Below are 21,835 nucleotides of genomic sequence, written 5' to 3' on the forward strand. Positions count from 1 at the left end.
CAGCACAGCTTACATGTTGCGTGTTTCTCGCTCAGCATCCTAGACCAGACAGGCCATTACAAATAATTAGAATATTAAATAAATCTCGGTAATAATTTAAACTTAAGAAAAATAGCCGAGATCCTGCCCAGGACCTTAATATCTAAATCTTTCCTAAATTGGAGAATTCAATCGATTCAATAATAACCGAGAACTTACCAGACAAACAAAAGAACCATTCTACTTCATATTTTAGGATCATTTATAATAGATAAATAAATCGAAATAGGTTATTACATAAATTTATTTTCAAAACAAATATGATTAACTATAAATTTTAGCCAAAAATTTTCTTTAAATTTTCAAATTTTATTGTACATTAAAAAACACATTAGTATTTATACAAATTACAAGTCCTTTATTCTTAATAAGAAGTTAAAATGAGTCTATAATTACAGATTTAAAAAATATTAAGTAGGCACTTTGAAAATTCATTGTTTAAAACTAAGACAATACAAAACAGAACATTAAAAAGCGACCAAAATGAAATAAAATTGAAGTAAAGAAAACTGTTCTGTAACATAAAATTTTTCAAAACAGACTATTGCTAAATATTGCTGGTCTCAAATCCACTAGAAATGGTGGTCTACAAAATCATTACATAAAAGTCAAATAATGAATACATAAAATTACTACCTATATGTTAATATCTAAGCAAACTAAAACATAAAAAATGATATTTAACAGTAACATCCCTAAAATTGCAAGTGAATTGAACCAAAAAAATCCTGTTAAGTTTTAGAAGATTAAAAATATAAGTTAAGTAAGGTTCTATTGGGCTTTGCAAGGTATAGGCTACCGAGACATAGCTAAAACAATATCTGCAAAAAGGTGTTCATTGCGCGTTAGATAGGAGGGAGGGTTATCCATTTGCGGTTAAAGAGATTATACCGAAAATATAATTATGATACACAAAACTGGTTTTACACTGTACAAACAAAATCCTAAAAACAGAAATAATCAACAATAAGCTTACCACAATTTACAAATGAGATCATAAGATTGTCATTGAATAATAGCATTTAAAAAAAATCATTTAAATGTCAGCCTAAAATTAATAAAAGAGCTAAAAATAAAATTTACAGTTGGATAAAAATGTACAATTTAAAATGTTATTTTGATCAGAATGAATGGTAACTAAGTAGACCCATATACAGTTAACGTATGCTTGTAAACAAACTCAGCGCAGATTTAGATTCCTAAAAAAAATATGAATTAGAAAATGTAGTCAGATTTTAAACAGAGGGTGACCAATAGGTCCACTATTACATGAAAAGTTTTGGTCTATAGAAAAACCTATTTAAACAACATAAAAATCAATAATCTGGCAACAGCTAGAATTATCTGCTCCGATCATATTACTTAAAATTAGTAAAAACTTACCTTTTGACTTCTGGCTTTACTAAAAACATTCCAAAATCTTAATGTTTCATCTCCTGCTCCAGTTACAATGGCCTCTCCTAAAAATATTCAATAATCAATATCCAACAAGATAAAATATATGAAAAAATCGGTTGAATTAACATTCCCAATCAAGATTTGACAATACCCCCCCCCCCCCCCCCACTGCACTGGTTGAATTGGACAACTTCAGTAAGAATAGACGAATAAAGAATATGAAAGATTTTATTGGACAAATGAGAGAACATGTTCAATTAATAGTTCATTGATCCCTCGCCCTGTCAGTCCTTCTTTATCACTACTGTTTTGTAAATTGTCAGTCCTGTATATATATACTATTACTCACCATCTGGAGAAATAGCCAGGTAAAGAACACGAGAACTGTGACCAGTAAGCTTGGCAACCTGTACCAGACTTGGATATTTCCACACTAGTATTTGGTTCTGACTGTAACCATGGGTGGATACCAGCTCACTAGAATGCTTGGACCAGGCAAGATTGCAAACCTTAAATACAAAACATTCTTGGAATTTACTTTTCGTTTAATGATTAGAAAAAAATCATCATATAATGTCCAAAAGTGTTCTAGTGACCATTATAAAATGGGAAATACTAATGTTACTAGAAAAAAAATTCAAAGATAACCTTTATCTATTTCTATGAACGATGATCATATTTTTTATGTGAAATGGTTATCGCTGAGAAAAGAAATTAATAGAACTGTTCTCACTCGCTACCATATCTAATTATAATATATCGCCCTATCAGCCGAGCAAATCAAATTTCTTTTTGCAATGCTCGAATATTATGACGAATTTTAAAATAAAGTTGGCTGAAAAGATTACATCTCGTAGACTCGTATTCTGTTTTAATTTAATCATTTAAAAAAAAATAGATACCATCTGATAGTAGAAATCAATAAGCTAATAATTTAGGTGATGTGTAAACTTAACGCTTTTCTTTTATACACTGATCAGTAATAATATCTTTGTTTAGGTGTAATGAAAATTCAACAAAGACATCATATACTTATCAATCAATCAAGTAAACTTATACATAGTCAAACTATAGAATAGTCAAGAAAAGGATAAGAACCAGTAAATAAATAAGTCAAAGTAAATAAAGAATCTACTGAAAGATTTTAGTTTCAATAAATATTATCAAGGATGTTGATAACATTTGTAAGTCTATTGAAAATATTGATTTTAAGTCATAAAAAAAACTGTAAATGAACCTGACTGCCAGTGTCAATAGACTGCATGGGTTGTCCAGTGAGAGTATTCCAAAACCTGATACACCTGTCTGCAGTTCCTCCACCACTTGCCAGCAGTCCATGATGGTGGGGAGACCATGCTATAGCCTGTTTTATAATCATTATATTTTAGTATATACTAAAGTTAATTTATTTTTTCATTTTTAAAAATTCAGATAAGTAAAAAGCCATTTGACTATAAAGACCTTAAGTTCATAAAAAAAACTAAGAGAAATAACATAACCGCAACGTTGATTTTTTTGTGAAGATTTTCAATTTAATACGTACTGAAAGATTTTTCAAAACTAATTTTTGCGATGCAGTTACCATAACGATTCACTGATTCTATTTCTTTTTCTTCAAACGCATACCGAATTACTGTAAAACTTTTACTAGCTATTTTCGGATTTGAGAAGTATTAAAATGTAATACCTTGACTGCTGCTAAATGATCTGTGTATGTTTGCATGGGACTCTGACTTGATACATTCCACACAAATAATTTGTTGTCGTTTCCTCCACTAAAATATTATTCATATACGATTACGAAAGGACTGGTCAAATAATCAATATCCCACTCTTATCTATTAATCTTCCGTAACCTAATAAAAATGAGACCCTTTTGCTTTGTATTTCGTAAACTACTGAATTATTCTCATTTAACTTTTGTATTAATCCTTGTCATGTCTCTAGGGCTAATATTAATCAAATTAGGTTAAACCCACTTCATCCAAAAATGGTACCAAATACAGTACCCTATCAATATTTTCTTACCCATATAAAACCCCTTCTTTGGTATAAGAATTTTAGAAAGCTATTTAAATTTTAGATATATTTCTAATTATTGGGCGGCAAAAACCGTTCCCTGCCGTACCTGGCTAAACATTGATTGTCGGGAGACCATTTGAGGCCACAAACTTCTTGTCTGTGTCCAACTAGACGGCGTTCAGGCACTTGGCTAGGAGTTCTTATATCACGTTGAAATATTTGTCGGTCTCTGCTCCCGCTGGATAACATGTCTCCATTCCAGGCCAAAGCACCGACTCTGAATATTTTCAATTTTGAATTATTTATCCAAGAATCTCGGTCAAAGGATGAATTATAGCATTTGGGGTTTATTTTTTTCTTTTCCATAGTGTTTTCCCTAACGAGGGATAAAAAATGGTAAATGTTTTTAGTACTCTTTATTTTATTCACTTTTGTTACCCCTCCCACGTATTTTTCTGATTTTAAAAATAGCCATAAACGGCTGAGATATAGGGAAAATAGACCCAACAAAAATTACTCATGCCAAGTTTCATAACAAAATTCGGATTCTAAGTGCCATTTGTACATGATTTGTCCCCCTTAATGCGTTTTCACTAATGACGCGTCTGTTGAGAAACCTAATTCGATGACCTCCTCAAACAATGGCGGCCACATTTACAATATAGAAAATATATATAAACCTGGCGCTATGTCCTTCCAGTACATTGAGTTCTTTGTTAGTTGCAACATCCCATATCTTGACATATCCTCTGTTTGTACCAACAGCAACTAGATTCCCTCGCTCTGCCCATGAAACTGAGGTCACTGTGTCATTGTCATTTGACAGATCACACAAACGAGTTACCTAAAATTTTTTTTGGAATTGATTAATATTTACAAAGATTTTATTAAAACCGAAAACCTACACCTCAGAGATGGCATAAAAAAACCACTTGGATTAAACCAAGTTGTTTAAACCAAAAAAAAACAAAAAAACAAGGTGAGGATAGTTTTTTTAAAAAAAATATTTATACAAAGGCCTATCTTTCCGGTTATATCGTTTCATAACGTAAACAATACAGAAAATAACTTTCAAAAACCTAAATTACCGTATCAGCCAGGGTTGTCAAATCGGGCGGGCGGTTTTGGGCTGCCCTTTTCAGGGTCCTTTTGGGCAGATTTGGGCACCCCCCGTTTGGAGGGTGAGAAAAAGGGGGAGGGAGTGAAAAAAGAGTGGGGGGACAGGCCTATAATTTGGAAATTATTAAAAAAAACAAAAAAACCTGTTTTTTATAAAAAAAAAACGGTTTAAACCAAAAAAACAAACTGGTTTTTTCTTTTTAAAAAAACCCCTGGTTTTTTACCATCTCTACTACACCTAGAAAAATAATGTAAGAAAAGAAACAATGGAATTTCATAGATATAATACAAACGACTAGAACGGGTGGGAAGTGTACTATTCAATAATCTCTTAGTATGTCAATGGAAGATTATTACCTGTGAATTACTGGCAGACCAAAGGTAGACGCAGGCACCAAGACCTACACTCAGAACATTCTGTGAGCTCCAGTCAACTAAATTCAGGTAAAAGTCGTCCTGAAGCTCGGGGGCGTCCAGAACTTTAAAGGGGATTTTGGCAATTTTGCGCGAGGCTTTACGCGGAGACCGCAATAATTTCTGACTTTTGGAAGACACTGGTGATAATGAGTAAGGAGAGCTAAGCTCATTGATTACGCTCGGACGTTTAGGCTTGAAGGAAAACAGATTTCTGTCATCAGAAATGGGTGCAAAGGCTCGCCGCTCGTCAGATGTCTCCTTAAAATCTTCAATTTGAGTTCCCAATATTTCATTCTTTAGAAGGCATGAGTACATGGAGAAGGAAAGATCCTTGGAACATTCACTTCCATCCCGCCCAATCTTCCGGGTAATTTGTTCTTTCTCCTACAAAAATTATATTATTTATCTTTAATCAATTTCATCATGTATTGGGAACATATTATTTTACTCATATTCGATTAAAATGCATTTATGATTAAAAACTATTAGAACTATTGGATAAATAAAGGGTATGCAAAAAAAATGCGGACATTTTTAAAATTGAAATTGCACGGCTTGTGTTAATAGTAGAAAAATGTTACGCATACCGTTAGTACCGCTAAGAAGTCTATTTTTTGGAAATATAAGAACGATTCCTCTGCTACGTATAGTTACGGAGCTACGTGTTAAAATGTCCCAACTGATGTAAAACTTGACTTGCGAGTAAATTTCAAAATATAACTCAAATTTCAAAATATAACACAACGTAAGAGGAAATTAACAATCCTTCTCTAGATACAATTAAAAGCTTACTAATTTATATAATAGTTAATATCACCCCAAAAATAGTCCCACCCCCCTTTTTTTCATTCTCTCCCCTTTTTTTCACCCCCCAAAACGGGGGGTGCCCAAATCTGCCCAAAAGGACCGACAAAGGGCGGCAGAAAACCGCCCGCCCGATTTGACAATCCTGGTTAATACAGGGGTGTATATTCTGCACAAGATGATTTATTTTTCCCTGCTGCAAAATATTAAAATATTTCATCCCCCCTTTATTTTTTTCCAAATGGAATAGTTATTTCTTTCATCGTATTATATCCAGCTTTCTACGATATAAATGTACAATTATAAGATTAAAACCAGTTTTTTAGCCCAAAGGTGCCGAAAGAAAGCTGGATATAATACGATGAAAGAAATAACTATTCCATTTGGAAAAAAATAAGGGGGGGGGGGGGATGAAATATTTTAATATTTTTTTTCGTATGTATGAGAACCGGTTCCTATCCACCGGATTCGAATGAATACGAGAAAAATGTTTCCAGTACTCCTTATTTTATTAATTTTTACCCCTCCCTCAAAGTTTTTTCCCCATAGGATAGGGAAAAGTGTTTCCATATATCTTTTTTATCCTTTTCACATATTTCTTATTCCCTCTCCCTCCCCTATAGCAAGGGATTCCGTACGTGCAGAATATACACCCCTGCGTTAATAAGTAAGCTACAATAATATTTACAGGCTTTATACCCCAGTTTATTTACCTATACCAGGCTTTGAAAATTGCTTTTGTCTCTATGATAAAAGATTAATAAAAAAGGGGGGGGGGGGGGGGTAAAATGTGGTGACTCGTGCCACGACATACCAGCAATTTTATTTTGGGTGCTACTCCCTTAGTTTTAGAGATAATTGGATAAAATCTTTTGGGCTGGGTCAGTAATTACCCCAACTAGAGGTATCTTTTCCGCCGCCACCAAAAACGAATTAGGCAATTTGGAATCATTTGAGACCATGTTATTTTTTTTCAAAAATTTTTCCCCTTACAAGCAGCCCTGCGGGGGGACTTAGACATTTTTTTCAAATTCTCGTATATCAAGGTATATCTTAAATACAGTACTTCTCCTGTGATTTTGAAGATATTGAAACAAAATCTTTTTAGGTTGGTAAGTAAAAAATATTTGAATTAAAAAAACGGCGGCGGGACCGCCGCTCCCGCCGTCCGCCGCCGTTTTCCGCCGCCAACAAAAAAAATTTTTTTTGCATTTCTCGCCGAATTAGGCAATTTGGAATCATTTGAGACCATGTTATTTTTTTCAAAAATTTTTCCCCTTACAAGCAGCAGGGGGACTTTTTTGTACATTAAGGTATATCTTAAATTCAGTGGTAGGTACTCCTGTGATTTAAAAGATATTGAAACAAAATATTTTTAGGTAGGTCAGTAACTAATGGCAGAGGTACGGCTGCGGAAAACAGCGGCGGGACCGCCGCTCCCGCCGTCCTACGCCGTTTTCCGCCACTCAAACAAAAATTTTATTTTATTTCTCGCCGAATTAGGCGATTTAGAATCATTTGAGACCATGTTTTTTTTCTTCAAATTTTTCCCCTTATAACTAACCCTGCGGGGGGACATTTTTTTCAAATTCTCGTTTATCATAGTATATCTTAAATTCATGGCTTCTCCTTTGCTTTTTGAGATATTATAACAAATCTTTTTATGGTTCAGTAAAAAATATTAAAACAAAGAATATTCAGGGTGGCCACAGACTTTTTTTCAAAATAGTATAAAATAGTATGCAAAAAAAAAGTAAATAATATGCAATAGTATGTAAAATTTTTAAAAATAGTATGCAAATTTTTTTAAAATAGTATGAAATAGTATGCATTTTAAACAAAATAGTATGAAATAGCAGGCATTTAAAACACTATAGGGCCTTAAAATGTTGGTTAGCTATCAGTAATTTGAAATGTCCGTCTGTCCGTATGTCTTAGTTTGGGGGAAACGTGATTTTCTCGGCTCCTATATAAGATAAAAGGCTGAAATTTTTAGACAACATTCCCATTATTAAGGAGCACAATTAACTATACAACATCAATGGTGATAGGACCGCTTTTTAGCAGGTTTTAGGCTATTTTTGTATTTTTCACATTTTTCTCCATATCTTTGGTGTTTATGGTCCGATTTCCAAAAAATTTTCAGTTATAGTATCAAAATTAAATTTCCTGTCGTTTCAAGAAAACAACTATGACGGTCAGACTGCCTTTAAGCAGGTTTTAGGCTATTTTTGTATTTTTCACATTTTTCTCCATATCTTTGGTGTTTATGGCCCGATTTCCGAAGTTTTTCAGTTATATATATCAAAATTAAATTTCCTGTCGTTTCAAGAAAACATCAATAGCGGTCAGACTGCCTTTTTGAAGGTTTTTGGCTATTCTTATATTTTTCCTCCTATCTTTGGTGTTTATGGTCCGCTTTTAAAAATTTTTGTAGTTAAATATATCAAAATTAAATTTCCCGTTGGTTTAAGCATCCAGTGTGTAATTTACTTTGACCGTCAGTCTGTTAGTCATAGTACTGAAATATAAATATTAAGAAATTAAAAACAAATGTTGAAAAGGTTTCGTGATTTTTTCCTAATATACATGCTTTAAACAACTAATATCTAAATTCTTATTTATTTGTTTGTGCTTCACTACTTATGGATGTTGTCATCCTTGTTGTTCATATATAGGACAATCCGGTCCAAAAGTATGTAGCGCAGCGATAACACTAAATACTGAAATAAAACTGATATACTAGATATGGCATATTTATTTAAAGTAGATCGACACATTCCAATAGTATACAATTGATTCTAAATTCTTAAAACCAGCCTATCTATGATTAGAAAGTACGTAGCATTTTTAACATTTTTCATATAGACAGTAGCTGCGCTATTTCAAGTTGTGTATGTTCAATTTATACTTTTTACGTCAATATATTGTCGCGACAGGTTATGTTCAGTATATTGTTTACCTTTACTACAGCTGGGAGTTTTTTTAAGTGCTGCTTTTCTATAAATAGGTTCTCATGTATGTCCGTCCGTACGTAACGGATAGCTCTTGACGATAATTTAGGTATGTTAAAGTTGTCCTATTGTTTTCAAACTGCATTATATGATGTCCGAAACCGTTAGATACTTTATAATTATTGTCAGTATGATTTAATTATGATTCAAAGGAAGATTAGCCACAATTTTATGAACAATTATTTTTAGTTTAATTTTTATCCTATAATATAAGTAGTAGGTAAGTTTGTTTTTTTAAAGCCAAAAGTATGTTGGTCCTAATCGGTTATACTTTTCAGCTAAGCTCATAAAAAACTTGGTTGGTTTTAAGCTATTTTCCTGAGGCGAGGGGCGAAGCAACAAGTGTTATGTAATTGATAACTCAACCCTATCATCTAATTGCAAAGGGGGGGGGGGGGAGAAATGTGGTGACTCGTCACACGTGACACGACATACCAGCAATTTTATTTTGGGTGCTACTCCCTTAGTTTTAGAGATAATTGGGTGAAATATTTTTGGTTGTGTCACTAATTACCCCAAGTTTTGGTATCTTTCAAAAAAGAAATCTTTACATTGAATGTAGAAATACCAATAACTTTCAATAAAGGTACAACAATCTGAACTGAAAGACTACTTTCTTCTGGAAACATTTCTAAAAAAAAATAAAGAAGCGATTTTGCCGTATTTTCACAGTAGCATTTGATAGGTTATTTTAGGTTAGGTAAGTGTTAATGATTGCCCCGCAGGGTTAGAGCCCCCCCCAGGGACTAGAAATAGGAGAAAAGATACTGTGAAAATGCGATGAAACCTGCTACTTGGCTTTCTTTTCATGATCAAAAAAATCAGTTTGTTTTAGTTACCTAAAAATTGAAGATTTATCTGAAATCCAAAGAAATAGTGGAAATAGTATGCAATTTTGGACAATAGTGGAAATAGCATATTTTTTTGGAATAGTTTGCATAGTATGCAAAAATAGTGGAAATAGTGGATATAGTGGAAATAGTATGTTTGTGGCCAGCCTGAATATTAAACCGCCGCTCCCGCCGTTTTTCGCCGCCGCAAAATTTTTTTTTTGGCGGCGGGAAACGACAGGAGTGGTGGTACCGCCCAGGGGCGTCCAAGCTTTTTTTTTGGGGGGGGGGGGTAAAATGGCGCGCGAAGCGCGCCGAAATTTTTTTTTACCCCCCCCCAAAATTTTTACCCCGGGGGTAAAATTTAATTGGGGGGGTAATTACCCCCCCTAAAGTCTGTTGGGGGGGGGGGGGGGGGTAAATACTCCCCCCAAATCTGTTGGGGGGGGTAATTACCCCCCCCAAACTAATTTACCCCGGGGGTAAAATTTTTGGGGGGGGTAATTTAATTATGTAAAAAAAGCACCTACCTAATCTATTAAGTTAATAAGTACTATCTTATAACATAAAGTAGTAAGTAAGGTTTATTTGACTATAGCTTCAGATTCCATTACTTTTAATACTGAGTTCTCCTTTTTAAGCTTCACATAGATCCCATGATGGTTCCACACTATTATAGGTCAATCCTTTGAGTGGTTTTAGGCTATTTTTCTCCTCCCTTTTTACCCTTTAGAAAACACGAGTTCTTAGATGCTAAGGGCGCCACTACTATTCAAATATATAGTAGTATCTCATTCTTTAGAACATAAAAATACAATAATTAACTCACTAACCAATGAACCAATATGATTTTACTTTAAAGTGAAGCGTCTTATAGGTCCTGGTAAGTTTTATAACTAGTTTTGAGACACCCTGACATCCTCCAAAAAAAATCGCCTATAGAAATTCTTTTTCATTATTTAATGAAATATTTAATTTAGTTAGGTATCTATTTTATGGAATCTTCAGTGCTTTACAATTACATCATAGATCCCCGGGATGGTTTTAGCCCTTATAAAGGCCCAAGCAAATAAAACATGATCAAACTATTAAATTTTTTGTTATCATGGTCAAGAACTGTTTTAACTGGTTGGACAGTAAAATTTTTTTTTAAGAACATTCAATTTTGGGGGGGGGGGGGGGGGTAAATCCCCCCCCCCCAAAATTTTTTTTTAAAGAACATTTATTTTGGGGGGGGGTAATTACCCCCCCCCCAAAATGGTTTGGGGGGGGTAAATACCCCCCCAAAAATCGTTGGGGGTGCCTACGGCACCCCCAAGGAGGGGGTAATTTTTTGTTTGGGGGGGGTATTGTTCACAAAATTTTGGGGGTGCCAAATGGCCCATTACCCCCCCCCCTTGGACGCCTATGGTACCGCCGCCGTTATTTATTCAAATATTTATTACTGACCCATCAAAAAAGATTTTGTTCCAATATCTTCAAAAGCACAGGAGAAGTACTGAATTTAAGATATACCTTGATATACGAGAATTTGAAAAAAGGGGAAAAATTTTTGAAAAAAATAACATGGTCCCGCCGCCGTTTTCTTAATTCAAATATTTTTTACTTACCAACCTAAAAAGATTTTGTTTCAATATCTTCAAAATCACAGGAGAAGTACTGTATTTAAGATATACCTTGATATACGAGAATTTGAAAAAAATGACTAAGTCCCCCCGCAGGGTTGCTTGTAAGGGGAAAAATTTTTGAAAAAAATAACATGGTCTCAAATGATTCCAAATTGCCTAATTCGGCGAGAAATGCAAAAATTTTTTTTTTTTGTTGGCGGCGGAAAACGGCGGCGGACGGCGGGAGCGGCGGTCCCGCCGCCGTTTTCTTAATTCAAATATTTTTTACTTACCAACCTAAAAAGATTTTGTTTCAATATCTTCAAAATCACAGGAGAAGTACTGTATTTAAGATATACCTTGATATACGAGAATTTGAAAAAAATGACTAAGTCCCCCCCGCAGGGCTGCTTGTAAGGGGAAAAATTTTTGAAAAAATAACATGGTCTCAAATGATTCCAAATTGCCTAATTCGGCGAGAAATGCAAAAAAAAAAAAATTTTTGGTGGCGGCGGGAGCGGCGGTCCCGCCGCCGTTTTTTTTTGAAAGATACCTCTAGTTGGGGTAATTACTGACCCAGCCCAAAAGATTTTATCCAATTATCTCTAAAACTAAGGGAGTAGCACCCAAAATAAAATTGCTGGTATGTCGTGGCACGAGTCACCACATTTTACCCCCCCCCCCCCTTTGCTACAAATAACAAGTTTAAAAAATCTACTATTGAGTATACCTGAATTAGACTGAATGAAACATCCCATGTATTTCCTGCCCTGCTTGGTATAAATCTATCACCGTATTTTTCTTTCTGCGGAGAATTTACAGGAGTCAAGCGCTTTCTAGCTAGGCTTGGCTGAAAAATATTTAATTTTTAAGTTTCAACTTTCAAATTTATCTTACGCACATAGATTTGTGTTGCAAGGGTATTTAAAAAAAATCTAAATGTTTAATATTTTGTGTTTGCTAGAAAAAAATTTAGTAAGGTTAAAAAAGTAACCAATTGAACTTACTAGTTACTTTTTTCCCTCTTAAGGGGGGGGGGGGGAAGTTCTGACACATTTGCGTAAACGGTGAGTATAGGCTTTATTTTTGGACTGAGAGGATAGGTTATTAGGGATAAAATCATTCTTATATGATGAATTTCCCCCAGATTTAAGATTTTTTGGATAGGCCTCCAGGTTCCGGAGCTCCAGGCCTCCAGGTGGTCTCTGTACAGGTAAAAATGAAAAAAAAATTTTTTTTTTAAAGTTAAAAATCAACTTATAAAACAAAATATGCATATTTTTTCTTCAAATATGTGAATAATATTAAAAAAGATGCATATTTTGTTTTATAAGTTGACCTGTAACTTAAAAAAAAAAAATTTACCTGTACAAAGACCACCAGGAGGCCTGGAGCTCCGGAACCTGGAGGCCTATCCAAAAAATCTTAAATCTGGGGGAAATTCATCATATAAGAATGATTTTATCCCTAATAACCTATCCTCTCAGTCCAAAGATAAAGCCTATACTCACCGTTTACGCAAAAGTGTCAGAACTTCCCCCCCCCCCCTTATTATGATTACGAGTTTCCGATTTGTTTTTTGTTTTTCGGCCTTAAGTTGAGAGTTGTAAATCTTACCGAGGTTAAAGGAGATGTAATCATTTGCTTCTTTTGGGGAGACTGGTACCCATAAGGGGATCCACCTCTCATCACTAGTCTTTTCTCAAAGTCCGTGTCCATTTTTCCCAGGTTCTTTAGTTCATGTACCGGAGGTAAATTCCAAAATTTGTGATAAGGGCCGGGTTGATAAAACAGAAATTTATCTACACATTTTAATTTGGTCTGAAATATTAATCACTTAGCAAACAAAGGAATTTTTAAACAAAATATTACCTTTGAATGTATAGAAAAAATAATTTACACATAAAATAATTAACACTGATGAATTTTCAAGTAATGCTAGAATCACAATTTTAATATTGAAGAAATATATGTAATTTCATCTTTAAATTTTCTGAAAATAATAATGGCTTATTTAAAAAACTTACAACGAATGTGTCGACACAGCTAAGTGCTTAATTGATATAATATCAGTACTGCATCTAACTCATTTGATGAAAAGACAAGGGTTAAACAAAAACATTTAATAACTTGTAAACATAAATATAAAGAACTATCACGGTTCTAGAGACATGAGTTTGTCCGGCACTGTCTTGTTCACTTGTTTGTAAATCCTGGCAAGTGCTGTCCTCACCTCCAGAGTGGATAGATGGATGTCCTCCGTGGACTCAGCCATCTTTTCACCCGGGAACACGACAGTTTGTGGATTGAGCACTATGTGTGTAACATCTGTAACGTCCTTAATACCTTGTTTCACGGTAGAGGTACGTTTCATCGTTATTATTAGTGTCTCTATCATTTCAGATATCACAGCGTCCTGAAATAATATTTTTTTTTATCAATTATCTGACATAGGATGTTTGAATCAATTTTCATTAGTGAAAGTGCGCAAAAATTTCGGTTTAAAATTTACATGAGGATTGTCCTAAACTGGTACCCAAAAACGGAGTCTTTCCCTCAAAGTGCTTAGAGAGCACAGAAAACCAATCCAACTAATTTTAAAAATAATTAGAAAATAGACAGGGAATGGAGTTAGTAATTTCCTTCTCCTAACCTCTACGGGCTACCCTGTATCCAGATATAGCCTCACCTAAATTTTAAAAAGGACACGAAAATCTACTTCACCCTCTCCTTATTTTCAATTTATTTACACTCGAATAGGCACTTTAAGGGAAACCGCAAGTAAAGGCTAACGACTAAACCAAACAGTTACTTTTAGGAAAAGGGAAATTCTTATTCTTGTAATTAAATAACATATTATTTTTAACCTAGTTCAAATGTATCAGAATTGAAACAAAACTATCAAATATTCTATCTTGGCCAATAGTATTATAATTCGTATATATTAGATGATATTGATGAATTTTACCTTAGAATCCTGAGCTAAGCCAACAAGATGATGAACAAATACTGGAAAATCTGTTTCTAATTTCACAGAGATTTTGTCCAGCCTTCGATCCAGCATAGAATCAGTTTTATTTGGAGAGGTGGGGGCAGATGGACCTGCAGAGTCTCTGCCACCCCCAAGACCAGGAATTGTGTGCTGTTTATTTTGGCCGCTACTGTTTCCATCGCTGCCGGTGTCCGCTAAACACCTTAAGCCTGGCCCTCCGTCCGACGGTGAGGTATTAGCTGACCGAAAACTTGCCGAGTTAGGCTGGCTCGTTCCCTGGTCACTTGTATTAGCTTGAACAGCTTCATTGCTGTGCTGCTGCTTTCTACGCTTTTTGCTCCACAACTCGTGACAATCTTGGTGCTTAGGTAGATTAGGTGGACTCATATTATTGGGATCAACATCAGAAAGCCAACCACTTTTCAAGGCATCTTGAGCTGTCCAACGTTTCTTAGGATCCAAAGCAAGCATTCCATCAAGAAGATCGAGTGCACTAGGAGGCATTAAAGGTTGAAATTCGTCTCTCACTCTTCGCCTATACTGCTTTTTAGGTTTCAAGCTCTGAAAACCAGGCAACTTTATAACTTCTGGCCAAACAGCAGGACAAGGAGTGCCACATAATCTTGAAATCATCATCAACTGGGCAAATTCTTCATTTGCCTGGAACAAAGGCTTTTTTACAAATAATTCACCTAAAATGCAACCACAAGACCAAACATCAATAGCCGGACCATATCTCTCTTCACCCAGTAATAACTCTGGAGGTCTGTACCATAAAGTTATCACCTTGTTTGTATATGGTCTGTCTTTGTCCTCAGCATTGTAGAGTCGGGCCAATCCAAAATCTGCCAGCTTAACTTGGCCACGATTGTTCATCAATATATTAGAGCACTTAATATCTCTGTGAAGAAAATTTTTTTCGTGGCAGTAAGCCAGACCTTCTAAAAGCTGTCGCATGATGGAAGCATTCAGCTCAGCAGTAAATGTCACCAGGCCAGAATCTATGAGACCCATGAGATCATGTTCCATAAAGTCAAATACAAGATAAAAGGATCCCTTGTCTTTACGGAAGTCCGTTGCGTCAGACTTGTCCGTTACTATCTCCTTTAATTTAATAATGTTTTTATGCTTGAGTTGACGTAATATTTTGATTTCTCTGACTGCTGTAATTGGGAACCCTTCCCTCTCGTTTTCAAGCCTAACCTTTTTCAATGCCAGAAGCTCTGTGTCCCCCAGTGTAGCCAACTCTGGAGGTGGCTGGGCCTTGTAAACTTCTCCGTATGTACCTTCTCCAACCTTGTCTACTATCTTGTACATATCAACACATCGTTCTCCCCAATCTCTTCCGTCTTCAGACATTGGACCAGCGGAAACTTTGTTAATAACAACTGGCTTAGGACGCTGTGAAAAAGAGGAACCATTTTCAGATTCCATCGGAGGCAGCGGCAATGTAAGGATCTTGGACTTCTTGGGTTTCTCCTGAAACAGAAAACATTAAAAAAATAAATTATACAGGTAAAAATATACGTTATTATTTTCAACCAATATAAAATGTCCCTTGCAGATTTTAGAGTGAAAAAGTAAAATATAAAGTAATACATAATTTTAAAAAAACTGTAGGTAATATGGAAATAAATGTATGCCTAGTACCTAATATATTTAATGTAATAACTTACTATAAAACTATTTTCATTAAAAATAACTCAATATCTTATTCCCTTAATATTATTTGACTAGTGCAGTGTACATTATTTGTAACACAAACAGTAAAAAGAAATAAAAAAAAGACTAGAATAATTTTTGTCATGAAAAAGATCTTATAAACGAGAATATTCCTAAAAAAACATCTTAAAGATGAACTTTAAAAAATATAAAAGTCATATTGAAGAAAGTAATGAATGTACTTTACAATAAAACCAAACATTATTAATTACAGATATGGTTTTAAAATTCAAGAAAAATCAGCCTTGAAATTTGTTGTTACCATTCTTTCCTGCAGAATGACTTGACTTCTTTGGGGTCCTACGATTGACCCGATTAAGAGAGAAAATAAAACATTCTATCGTTATTATCGCAATACTTTAGATACTATTATAGATTAATTTTCACTGATTTATTGAAATAGCACGGACTAAAATATATTCCCGGCACACATTATCACAGAGATTTTAATAATCTAAGGTTGTTCTAAAATTTACTACGAATTATCTCTGAAAAAAGATGAACTTACTGCGCTTCAAATGTCGTCGTTGTTCTAAGAATAAAATATTGTCTTTGGTTTGAAGCGAAATTATTATTAGTTTTACAACATTTCCTTTACCTTTTCCTTGCTAATTTAATTTTTGCCTACATCTATTTTGATATTATTTTTTTCTCTCGTTAATAAATAACTTAATGCCAACCTAAGAAAGGCAATTAAAACATCCAGGATTCCTAATCTCCTAACATCTACTTGTTAGTCAAACAATTTAAAGGGGGGGGGGGGGGTAATGCAACCATCTCGTAATCAGTGAGCAAATGGCACTTAGAATTCGAATTTCCATCTGAAATTTTACATGAGTAATCCTTGTTAAGTCTATTTTCCCTAAATCGAACAAAAAGTTGGAAAAGTAACGGATGGCGGCTCAGCCGTTTTGCCATTTTTAGGATATCTATATTGCAAATTAGTCACGAAAGCTATCTCCACATAATACTCTTTTTACTCCAAAACGCTATCAAACGGTTCTAGACGGTAGCTGTTGGTACTAGAAGTTTTAAAAAGGGTTATTGCTATCATTTAACATGAATTAAACCAAAAATATGTTTTAAAAAGTTGACTCCTACGTATTTGATGATGAATTTACCCTGAAAATAGGCAAAAAAACGGCTGAGCCGCCAGCCGTTACTTTTCTTACTTTTTGTTCAATTTAGGGAAAATAAAACTACCAAGGATTACTCATGCAAAAGTTCAGATCGAAATTCGAATTCTAAGTGCCATTTGCTCACTGATTACGAGATGGTTGCATTCCCCCCCCCTCCCCCTTATATCAATCTTATGAATTATCCCCTTATATCAATCTTATGAATTATTGTAAAGTACACCAGGTACTAAGCAGTATGTGCTGCTTCGTAAGGCAGGGCGTAATTTGCCTTTAAATAAATATTTTTTATGTGTTTTATGTAAAACACAAACAGTAGTAAAATCATTAATATGAAATTATTTCAAGCATTAAGACAGACATCCCTAGTTATATTGGAGTTGCGTGGTAAAAAAAATAAAACCTTGTAAACTGTCGGCGTTGAAGGTAATATATCTTTAATGTCCATGTCAGGTTTTAGATTTTTGTTAATGCCACCAGGTGGACCTGGCAGCGTCGAGGGTCTGGCGGGTTTGGATGGCGGCACTCCAGAAGAGGACGAACTTGACCTCCGAGGATGGGAGTCATCAGAACTGTTGAGAGATGAACCATTTACAGCAGAGTGCCTCAAACTTTCTTTTATATCAGGTCTGATATCCATAATTATGTTTTCATTCTTCTTTGTTGGTGTAGATTTTTCCTTGTTTCTGTTTGCGAGGAGTTTATCCCTAAAAAGATCAGAACTTAGGATAATTATTTTAAGACATATAGCATGGTGTTGAGTATAAAACAATATCTGTACTAGTTCACGGTTACAAACTTGGAAAATGAGACATATAAGGTATCATTTATGACATTTAGAAAACCTAACCAGTAAATACAAAACAAACAATGCTTTGCATGTATGTATAATGTATATTTCAGATAAAGTTACGTTTAATAACCCTAAATGTTTTGCTAATATAAACGCTTGTCGTAACCTTACAACTTTATCTTCAATTTAAGGAAAAAACATTTATTCATGACGAGATGGTCTAATCCTCCCCCCCCCCCCCATTAATTTAAATTTCCTAAAGAGTCATAAGTTACTTTAATCAGGGGTGTATGTTCTGCACGGGTTAACCTGCTAAAGGGGGGTGGGAGGGTAAAAATGTATGAAAAGGGAAAAAAATTAGAGTTCTGACAACATTTTTACCCATCCTTGGAGAAAAAACTAGAAAATATGTGGGAGGAGTAAAAAATGAGTAAAATAGGGTGTACTAGAAACATTTGTTTGGGGGAAAAAAATTGGTGGTGGTGTGGGGTGGAATATTTAGTAGCAGGGAAAAAAATTAATCTTGTGCAAAATATACACCCCTGACTTCAATTAAAGGTTCACAACTAAAAAACCAACAACATAGACCTGGTATTCTTATTTTTCATCATCTCGCTAAAGAGTGTTGTGTCTTTCATTGACCCCTCTTTATCTGCCCCCTTGCTTCCTCTTCTTGCTTCGTCTCGCAATGATGAACTACTCGGTGAACGAGATTTTCGTTTCTTTGTTGGTGAATTATCCGAATAAGAATCAGACACACGATCCTTGTCCTAAAATTAAAATACAATAATAGAAGCAAGAACACTGAGACAAAAAAGTAAAGTTTTGTCAAGAAAAAACACTGTTACCTATAGAATTTGTACTTTATTAAAGCTAATACAGTGAATGAGATAATGTTATTAAGACTTACTTTATTTTTTTTGCCCTTTTTCTTTTCTCTGGACTTTTTCCTCTTTCTAGACGAAGAATATTCTTCCCATTCACTCTTTTTGGATCTTTTATGGCTCCTTTGTCCTGTGTAGGGTGAATCTTGGTCAGGAGTGGCACCTCGTGCATCTTGTCCTTCCGGAGTTCTTGAATGTCGTCTTCTTGACCGACCATCAGGTGAACGCCTATCAAGAGCGTAGACGTGTCTACCTCCTACAGCACCGCGTTCGGGGCTGTAATTGCGTGCACCTGGAGAGTAACCGCGGCTTGGTGGATGTCTGCTATCAGGACTAGTTCTATAATCAGAAACATAGCTGCTGCGGTCACGACTATCCGGCGTCCCACTGCGTCTCCTACGGTCATAGTCTCCTCGCCTTCCACTCATATCAGACTGTGGACTCGAGCTGGGAGTCCTAGGTCCCACACGAGGTTCAGGTGGAGTTCTAGGCCCCCTTCTTGGGATATCAGGTGGAGTACGAGGACCTCTTGGTGTTGGAGATCTAGATACACAAGGACTAGCTGAAGATGGTGTTCTGGGTCCTCGAGACTTTGAACTTGATAAAGGAGGAGTACGGGGACCTCTTTTACCACTTCTATTGTTTGGAGGTGTTCTTGGTCCAGTAATTATAGGTATTGAATCGGATGGTGGAGTGCACGGCCCTACAGCAGGCTTAACCCGTGGACTTGTCTGTGGTGGAGGAACACTAAAATTCAAGATTCAATAATTAATAAAAAAAAACTTATTTAGCTTAAATGGAAAAAGATAGCTTTAGCACGTGTTTAAAATATTTATTTTAATGAATGGACCGCATTTTAATTTAAAATGATGTGTTAAAAATTATACCTACCAACTTTTAAGTTAAAGCTTTTTTAACACAAAGGTACAACTAAAAACTCAAAGGGAGAGGTCATTTTCTAGTAAATCCCGTAAAGGTGTGTGTTATAAGGCCTAAAAATAGTAGTAGAACGATAAGGTGCTCTAGATATATGTATTCCCTATTGAATAGAACAATAGGGAAATTTTTTTTTTTTTTTTGATAACCGTACCTGGATTATCTAAAAAAAATACGAAATTTCTATCAAACGCTTTGTTTGGCTCAAACTGACAAAAATTTAAAAAAAATATAATTATAATAATAATGTTTTCTATAGGTACAAGGTAAAGGTTAAGAACAATCTATACCATTAAACAAAGGAAGAAGTCATTCTTTACAGGTTGATTTATTATAATTATATATTTTTTTATTTGTGTCAGTTTGAGCCAAACAAAGCGTTTGATAGAAATTTCAGATATTCCAGGTACGGTTATCAAAAAAACAAAAACAAAAAATTTCTTCCCTATTGTTCTATTCAATAGGAAATACAAATATATAGAGCACCTTATCGTTCTACTACTATTTTTAGGCCTTATAACACACACCTTTACGGGATTTACTAGAAAATGACCTCTCCCTTTAAATATCAAAATATTCAGAACAAATATTATGAATCAAAAATTCCTTAAGTTTGGAGGAGGAACTGAAAAATTTACAGCCGCCTGACCAGATTGCAACTGGTAGCTCGTGGAAGAACTGTAAGTAGCCGAGGATAGTTGATACCCTAAAGCCACTTGACCTCCAGTATAACTGCTCTGACTGAAAACACTTGTTGCAGTGTATGTTGATGCACTGGCAACACCGCCTAGAGAAGCTGTGTAGGACTTGATCTGATGTTGCTGGTATCCTTGGCCTGTCTGATGCGGACCAGGTATAAAACTGGATCCTGCTGGAGTGGGTTTAGGCAATACGAGATTACGTTGAGGAATCTGATTAACAGACTGTATAACCGGCTTGAAGTATGATTTGTCTGAAGACTGCAACACCTGTTTATGATACTTGGGCGCAGTCCAATTATCTTCACCTGAACTTATAGGGCTATCTCCAATTGGGCTTGTGTTGTCTAAATTATCAGGGCCACTTGAGATCGGGCTACCTACATATTTATCCTCCTCGCTGTACTTTCTCTTTTTCTCGTCTTTAGATTTTCGTCCCTCAGAGTCGCGTCTACGCTTTTTCTTATCCTTCTTTTTCTTAGGCTTCTTCTTATCTAGTGTTGACTCTTCTAATGGAAAAGTATTGAGAGGGGATATTGACTGTGCCTCTGGTGGTACAAAATCTGTATATGGATCTTGAACTTCAAGTTCTTCAGTATCACGCTCGGGTGAAATATCCTCTAAGGGGAGATCAAAGCCAGTCTCGTGTTCGCTTATAACAGGAGTGGGCTCAAGGGGAGGTACAGTGTACTGAACCGATTGTCTTAATTTGACACTTTGTCTGTAGTGGGTCTTAGTAAATTCAGGTTTCCCTCTTTCCTCCTCAGAATCACACTCCCCGTCTTCAGGACCAGAGAGATCGTTAGATGATACGTCCGAAGCGTCGGTATGAGTTACTGGGGGGTCTTTCTTTTCAAACCCTGTATCACTTATGCTGTTGAAGCTATCGTCTGCTCCCTTGTCGTCGTTAGCAGAAAAATCACTTCTATGCACACTATCACCGTTTTGTTCACCTGAATGTAAGTCGACGTCGTCTATATCGATAGGGCTATCACCAATAGATTCGTGGGAATTGGCTAGATTTTCAACAACATCAGGTAAGTTAACGGCCATTCCTCTCCGTAAAACCCAAAGAAGGGGGAAAATATGGCATTTGCGAAACCTTACATTCACATCATTCTATGGGTTAAAAATCCATTATCTGAAAAAGAAATAAGCTATATTATTATTATTAAGTAGGTAAAGTTGAAGCTTAACTACTGAGAGGAGCTAACTGACAAAACAAATCCAAAATAGCCTACAAAATGTTTGACTATTATGCAAATAAGATGTGATCCAGTAAGATAAAAATTAAAAATACTTGCTTTCTTAATATATGATATCTTGGAGTAAAATATGGATTGATAACATAAAAATAATACAACCTACTTCTTAAATCTTTGAATTACTTACTACTATAATACAAGTAGCCTACACACAAGACA

General features: G+C 35.2%; 3 protein-coding genes across 8 annotated transcripts; all 3 read right to left on the bottom strand.

Moving 5' to 3' along the window:
- Positions 1-265: 265 nt before the first annotated feature.
- On the bottom strand, positions 266-13,100 carry fzr (fizzy and cell division cycle 20 related). 6 transcript variants are annotated; one of them, XR_013879196.1, is made up of 11 exons: positions 12,868-13,100; positions 11,981-12,100; positions 4,936-5,379; positions 4,140-4,303; positions 3,566-3,736; positions 3,125-3,212; positions 2,675-2,800; positions 1,787-1,946; positions 1,423-1,499; positions 967-1,238; positions 266-698 (listed from the first exon to the last, which is right to left on the bottom strand). XR_013879196.1 is itself a non-coding variant. In XM_080159361.1 (10 exons), the coding sequence occupies exons 1-10, from the start codon at positions 12,967-12,969 to the stop codon at positions 1,197-1,199; spliced, it is 1,494 nt and encodes a 497-aa protein (XP_080015487.1). In that variant the 5' UTR covers positions 12,970-13,100; the 3' UTR covers positions 266-1,196. The 6 variants fall into 6 exon arrangements, 1 of the variants encoding a protein (XP_080015487.1); XR_013879195.1 differs by having other exon boundaries at positions 266-734; XR_013879194.1 differs by having other exon boundaries at positions 951-1,238.
- A 139-nt stretch (positions 13,101-13,239) lies between these two features.
- Positions 13,240-19,518, bottom strand: LOC145318046 (uncharacterized). Its single transcript, XM_080159359.1, has 5 exons — positions 18,804-19,518; positions 18,482-18,663; positions 17,504-17,807; positions 14,219-15,721; positions 13,240-13,666 (listed from the first exon to the last, which is right to left on the bottom strand). Exons 1-5 carry the CDS (start codon positions 19,203-19,205, stop codon positions 13,406-13,408), a joined length of 2,652 nt encoding a protein of 883 aa, XP_080015485.1. The 5' UTR covers positions 19,206-19,518; the 3' UTR covers positions 13,240-13,405.
- Positions 19,519-20,294: 776 nt separating this feature from the next.
- LOC145318048 (uncharacterized) lies at positions 20,295-21,564 on the bottom strand. Its single transcript, XM_080159363.1, has one exon. It carries the CDS (start codon positions 21,462-21,464, stop codon positions 20,310-20,312), a length of 1,155 nt encoding a protein of 384 aa, XP_080015489.1. The 5' UTR covers positions 21,465-21,564; the 3' UTR covers positions 20,295-20,309.
- Positions 21,565-21,835: the final 271 nt, after the last annotated feature.

Source organism: Acartia tonsa, chromosome 4 (genome assembly GCF_053477335.1).
Source record: "Acartia tonsa isolate MP-2025a chromosome 4, ASM5347733v1, whole genome shotgun sequence".
Lineage (NCBI taxonomy): Eukaryota > Metazoa > Arthropoda > Copepoda > Calanoida > Acartiidae > Acartia > Acartia tonsa.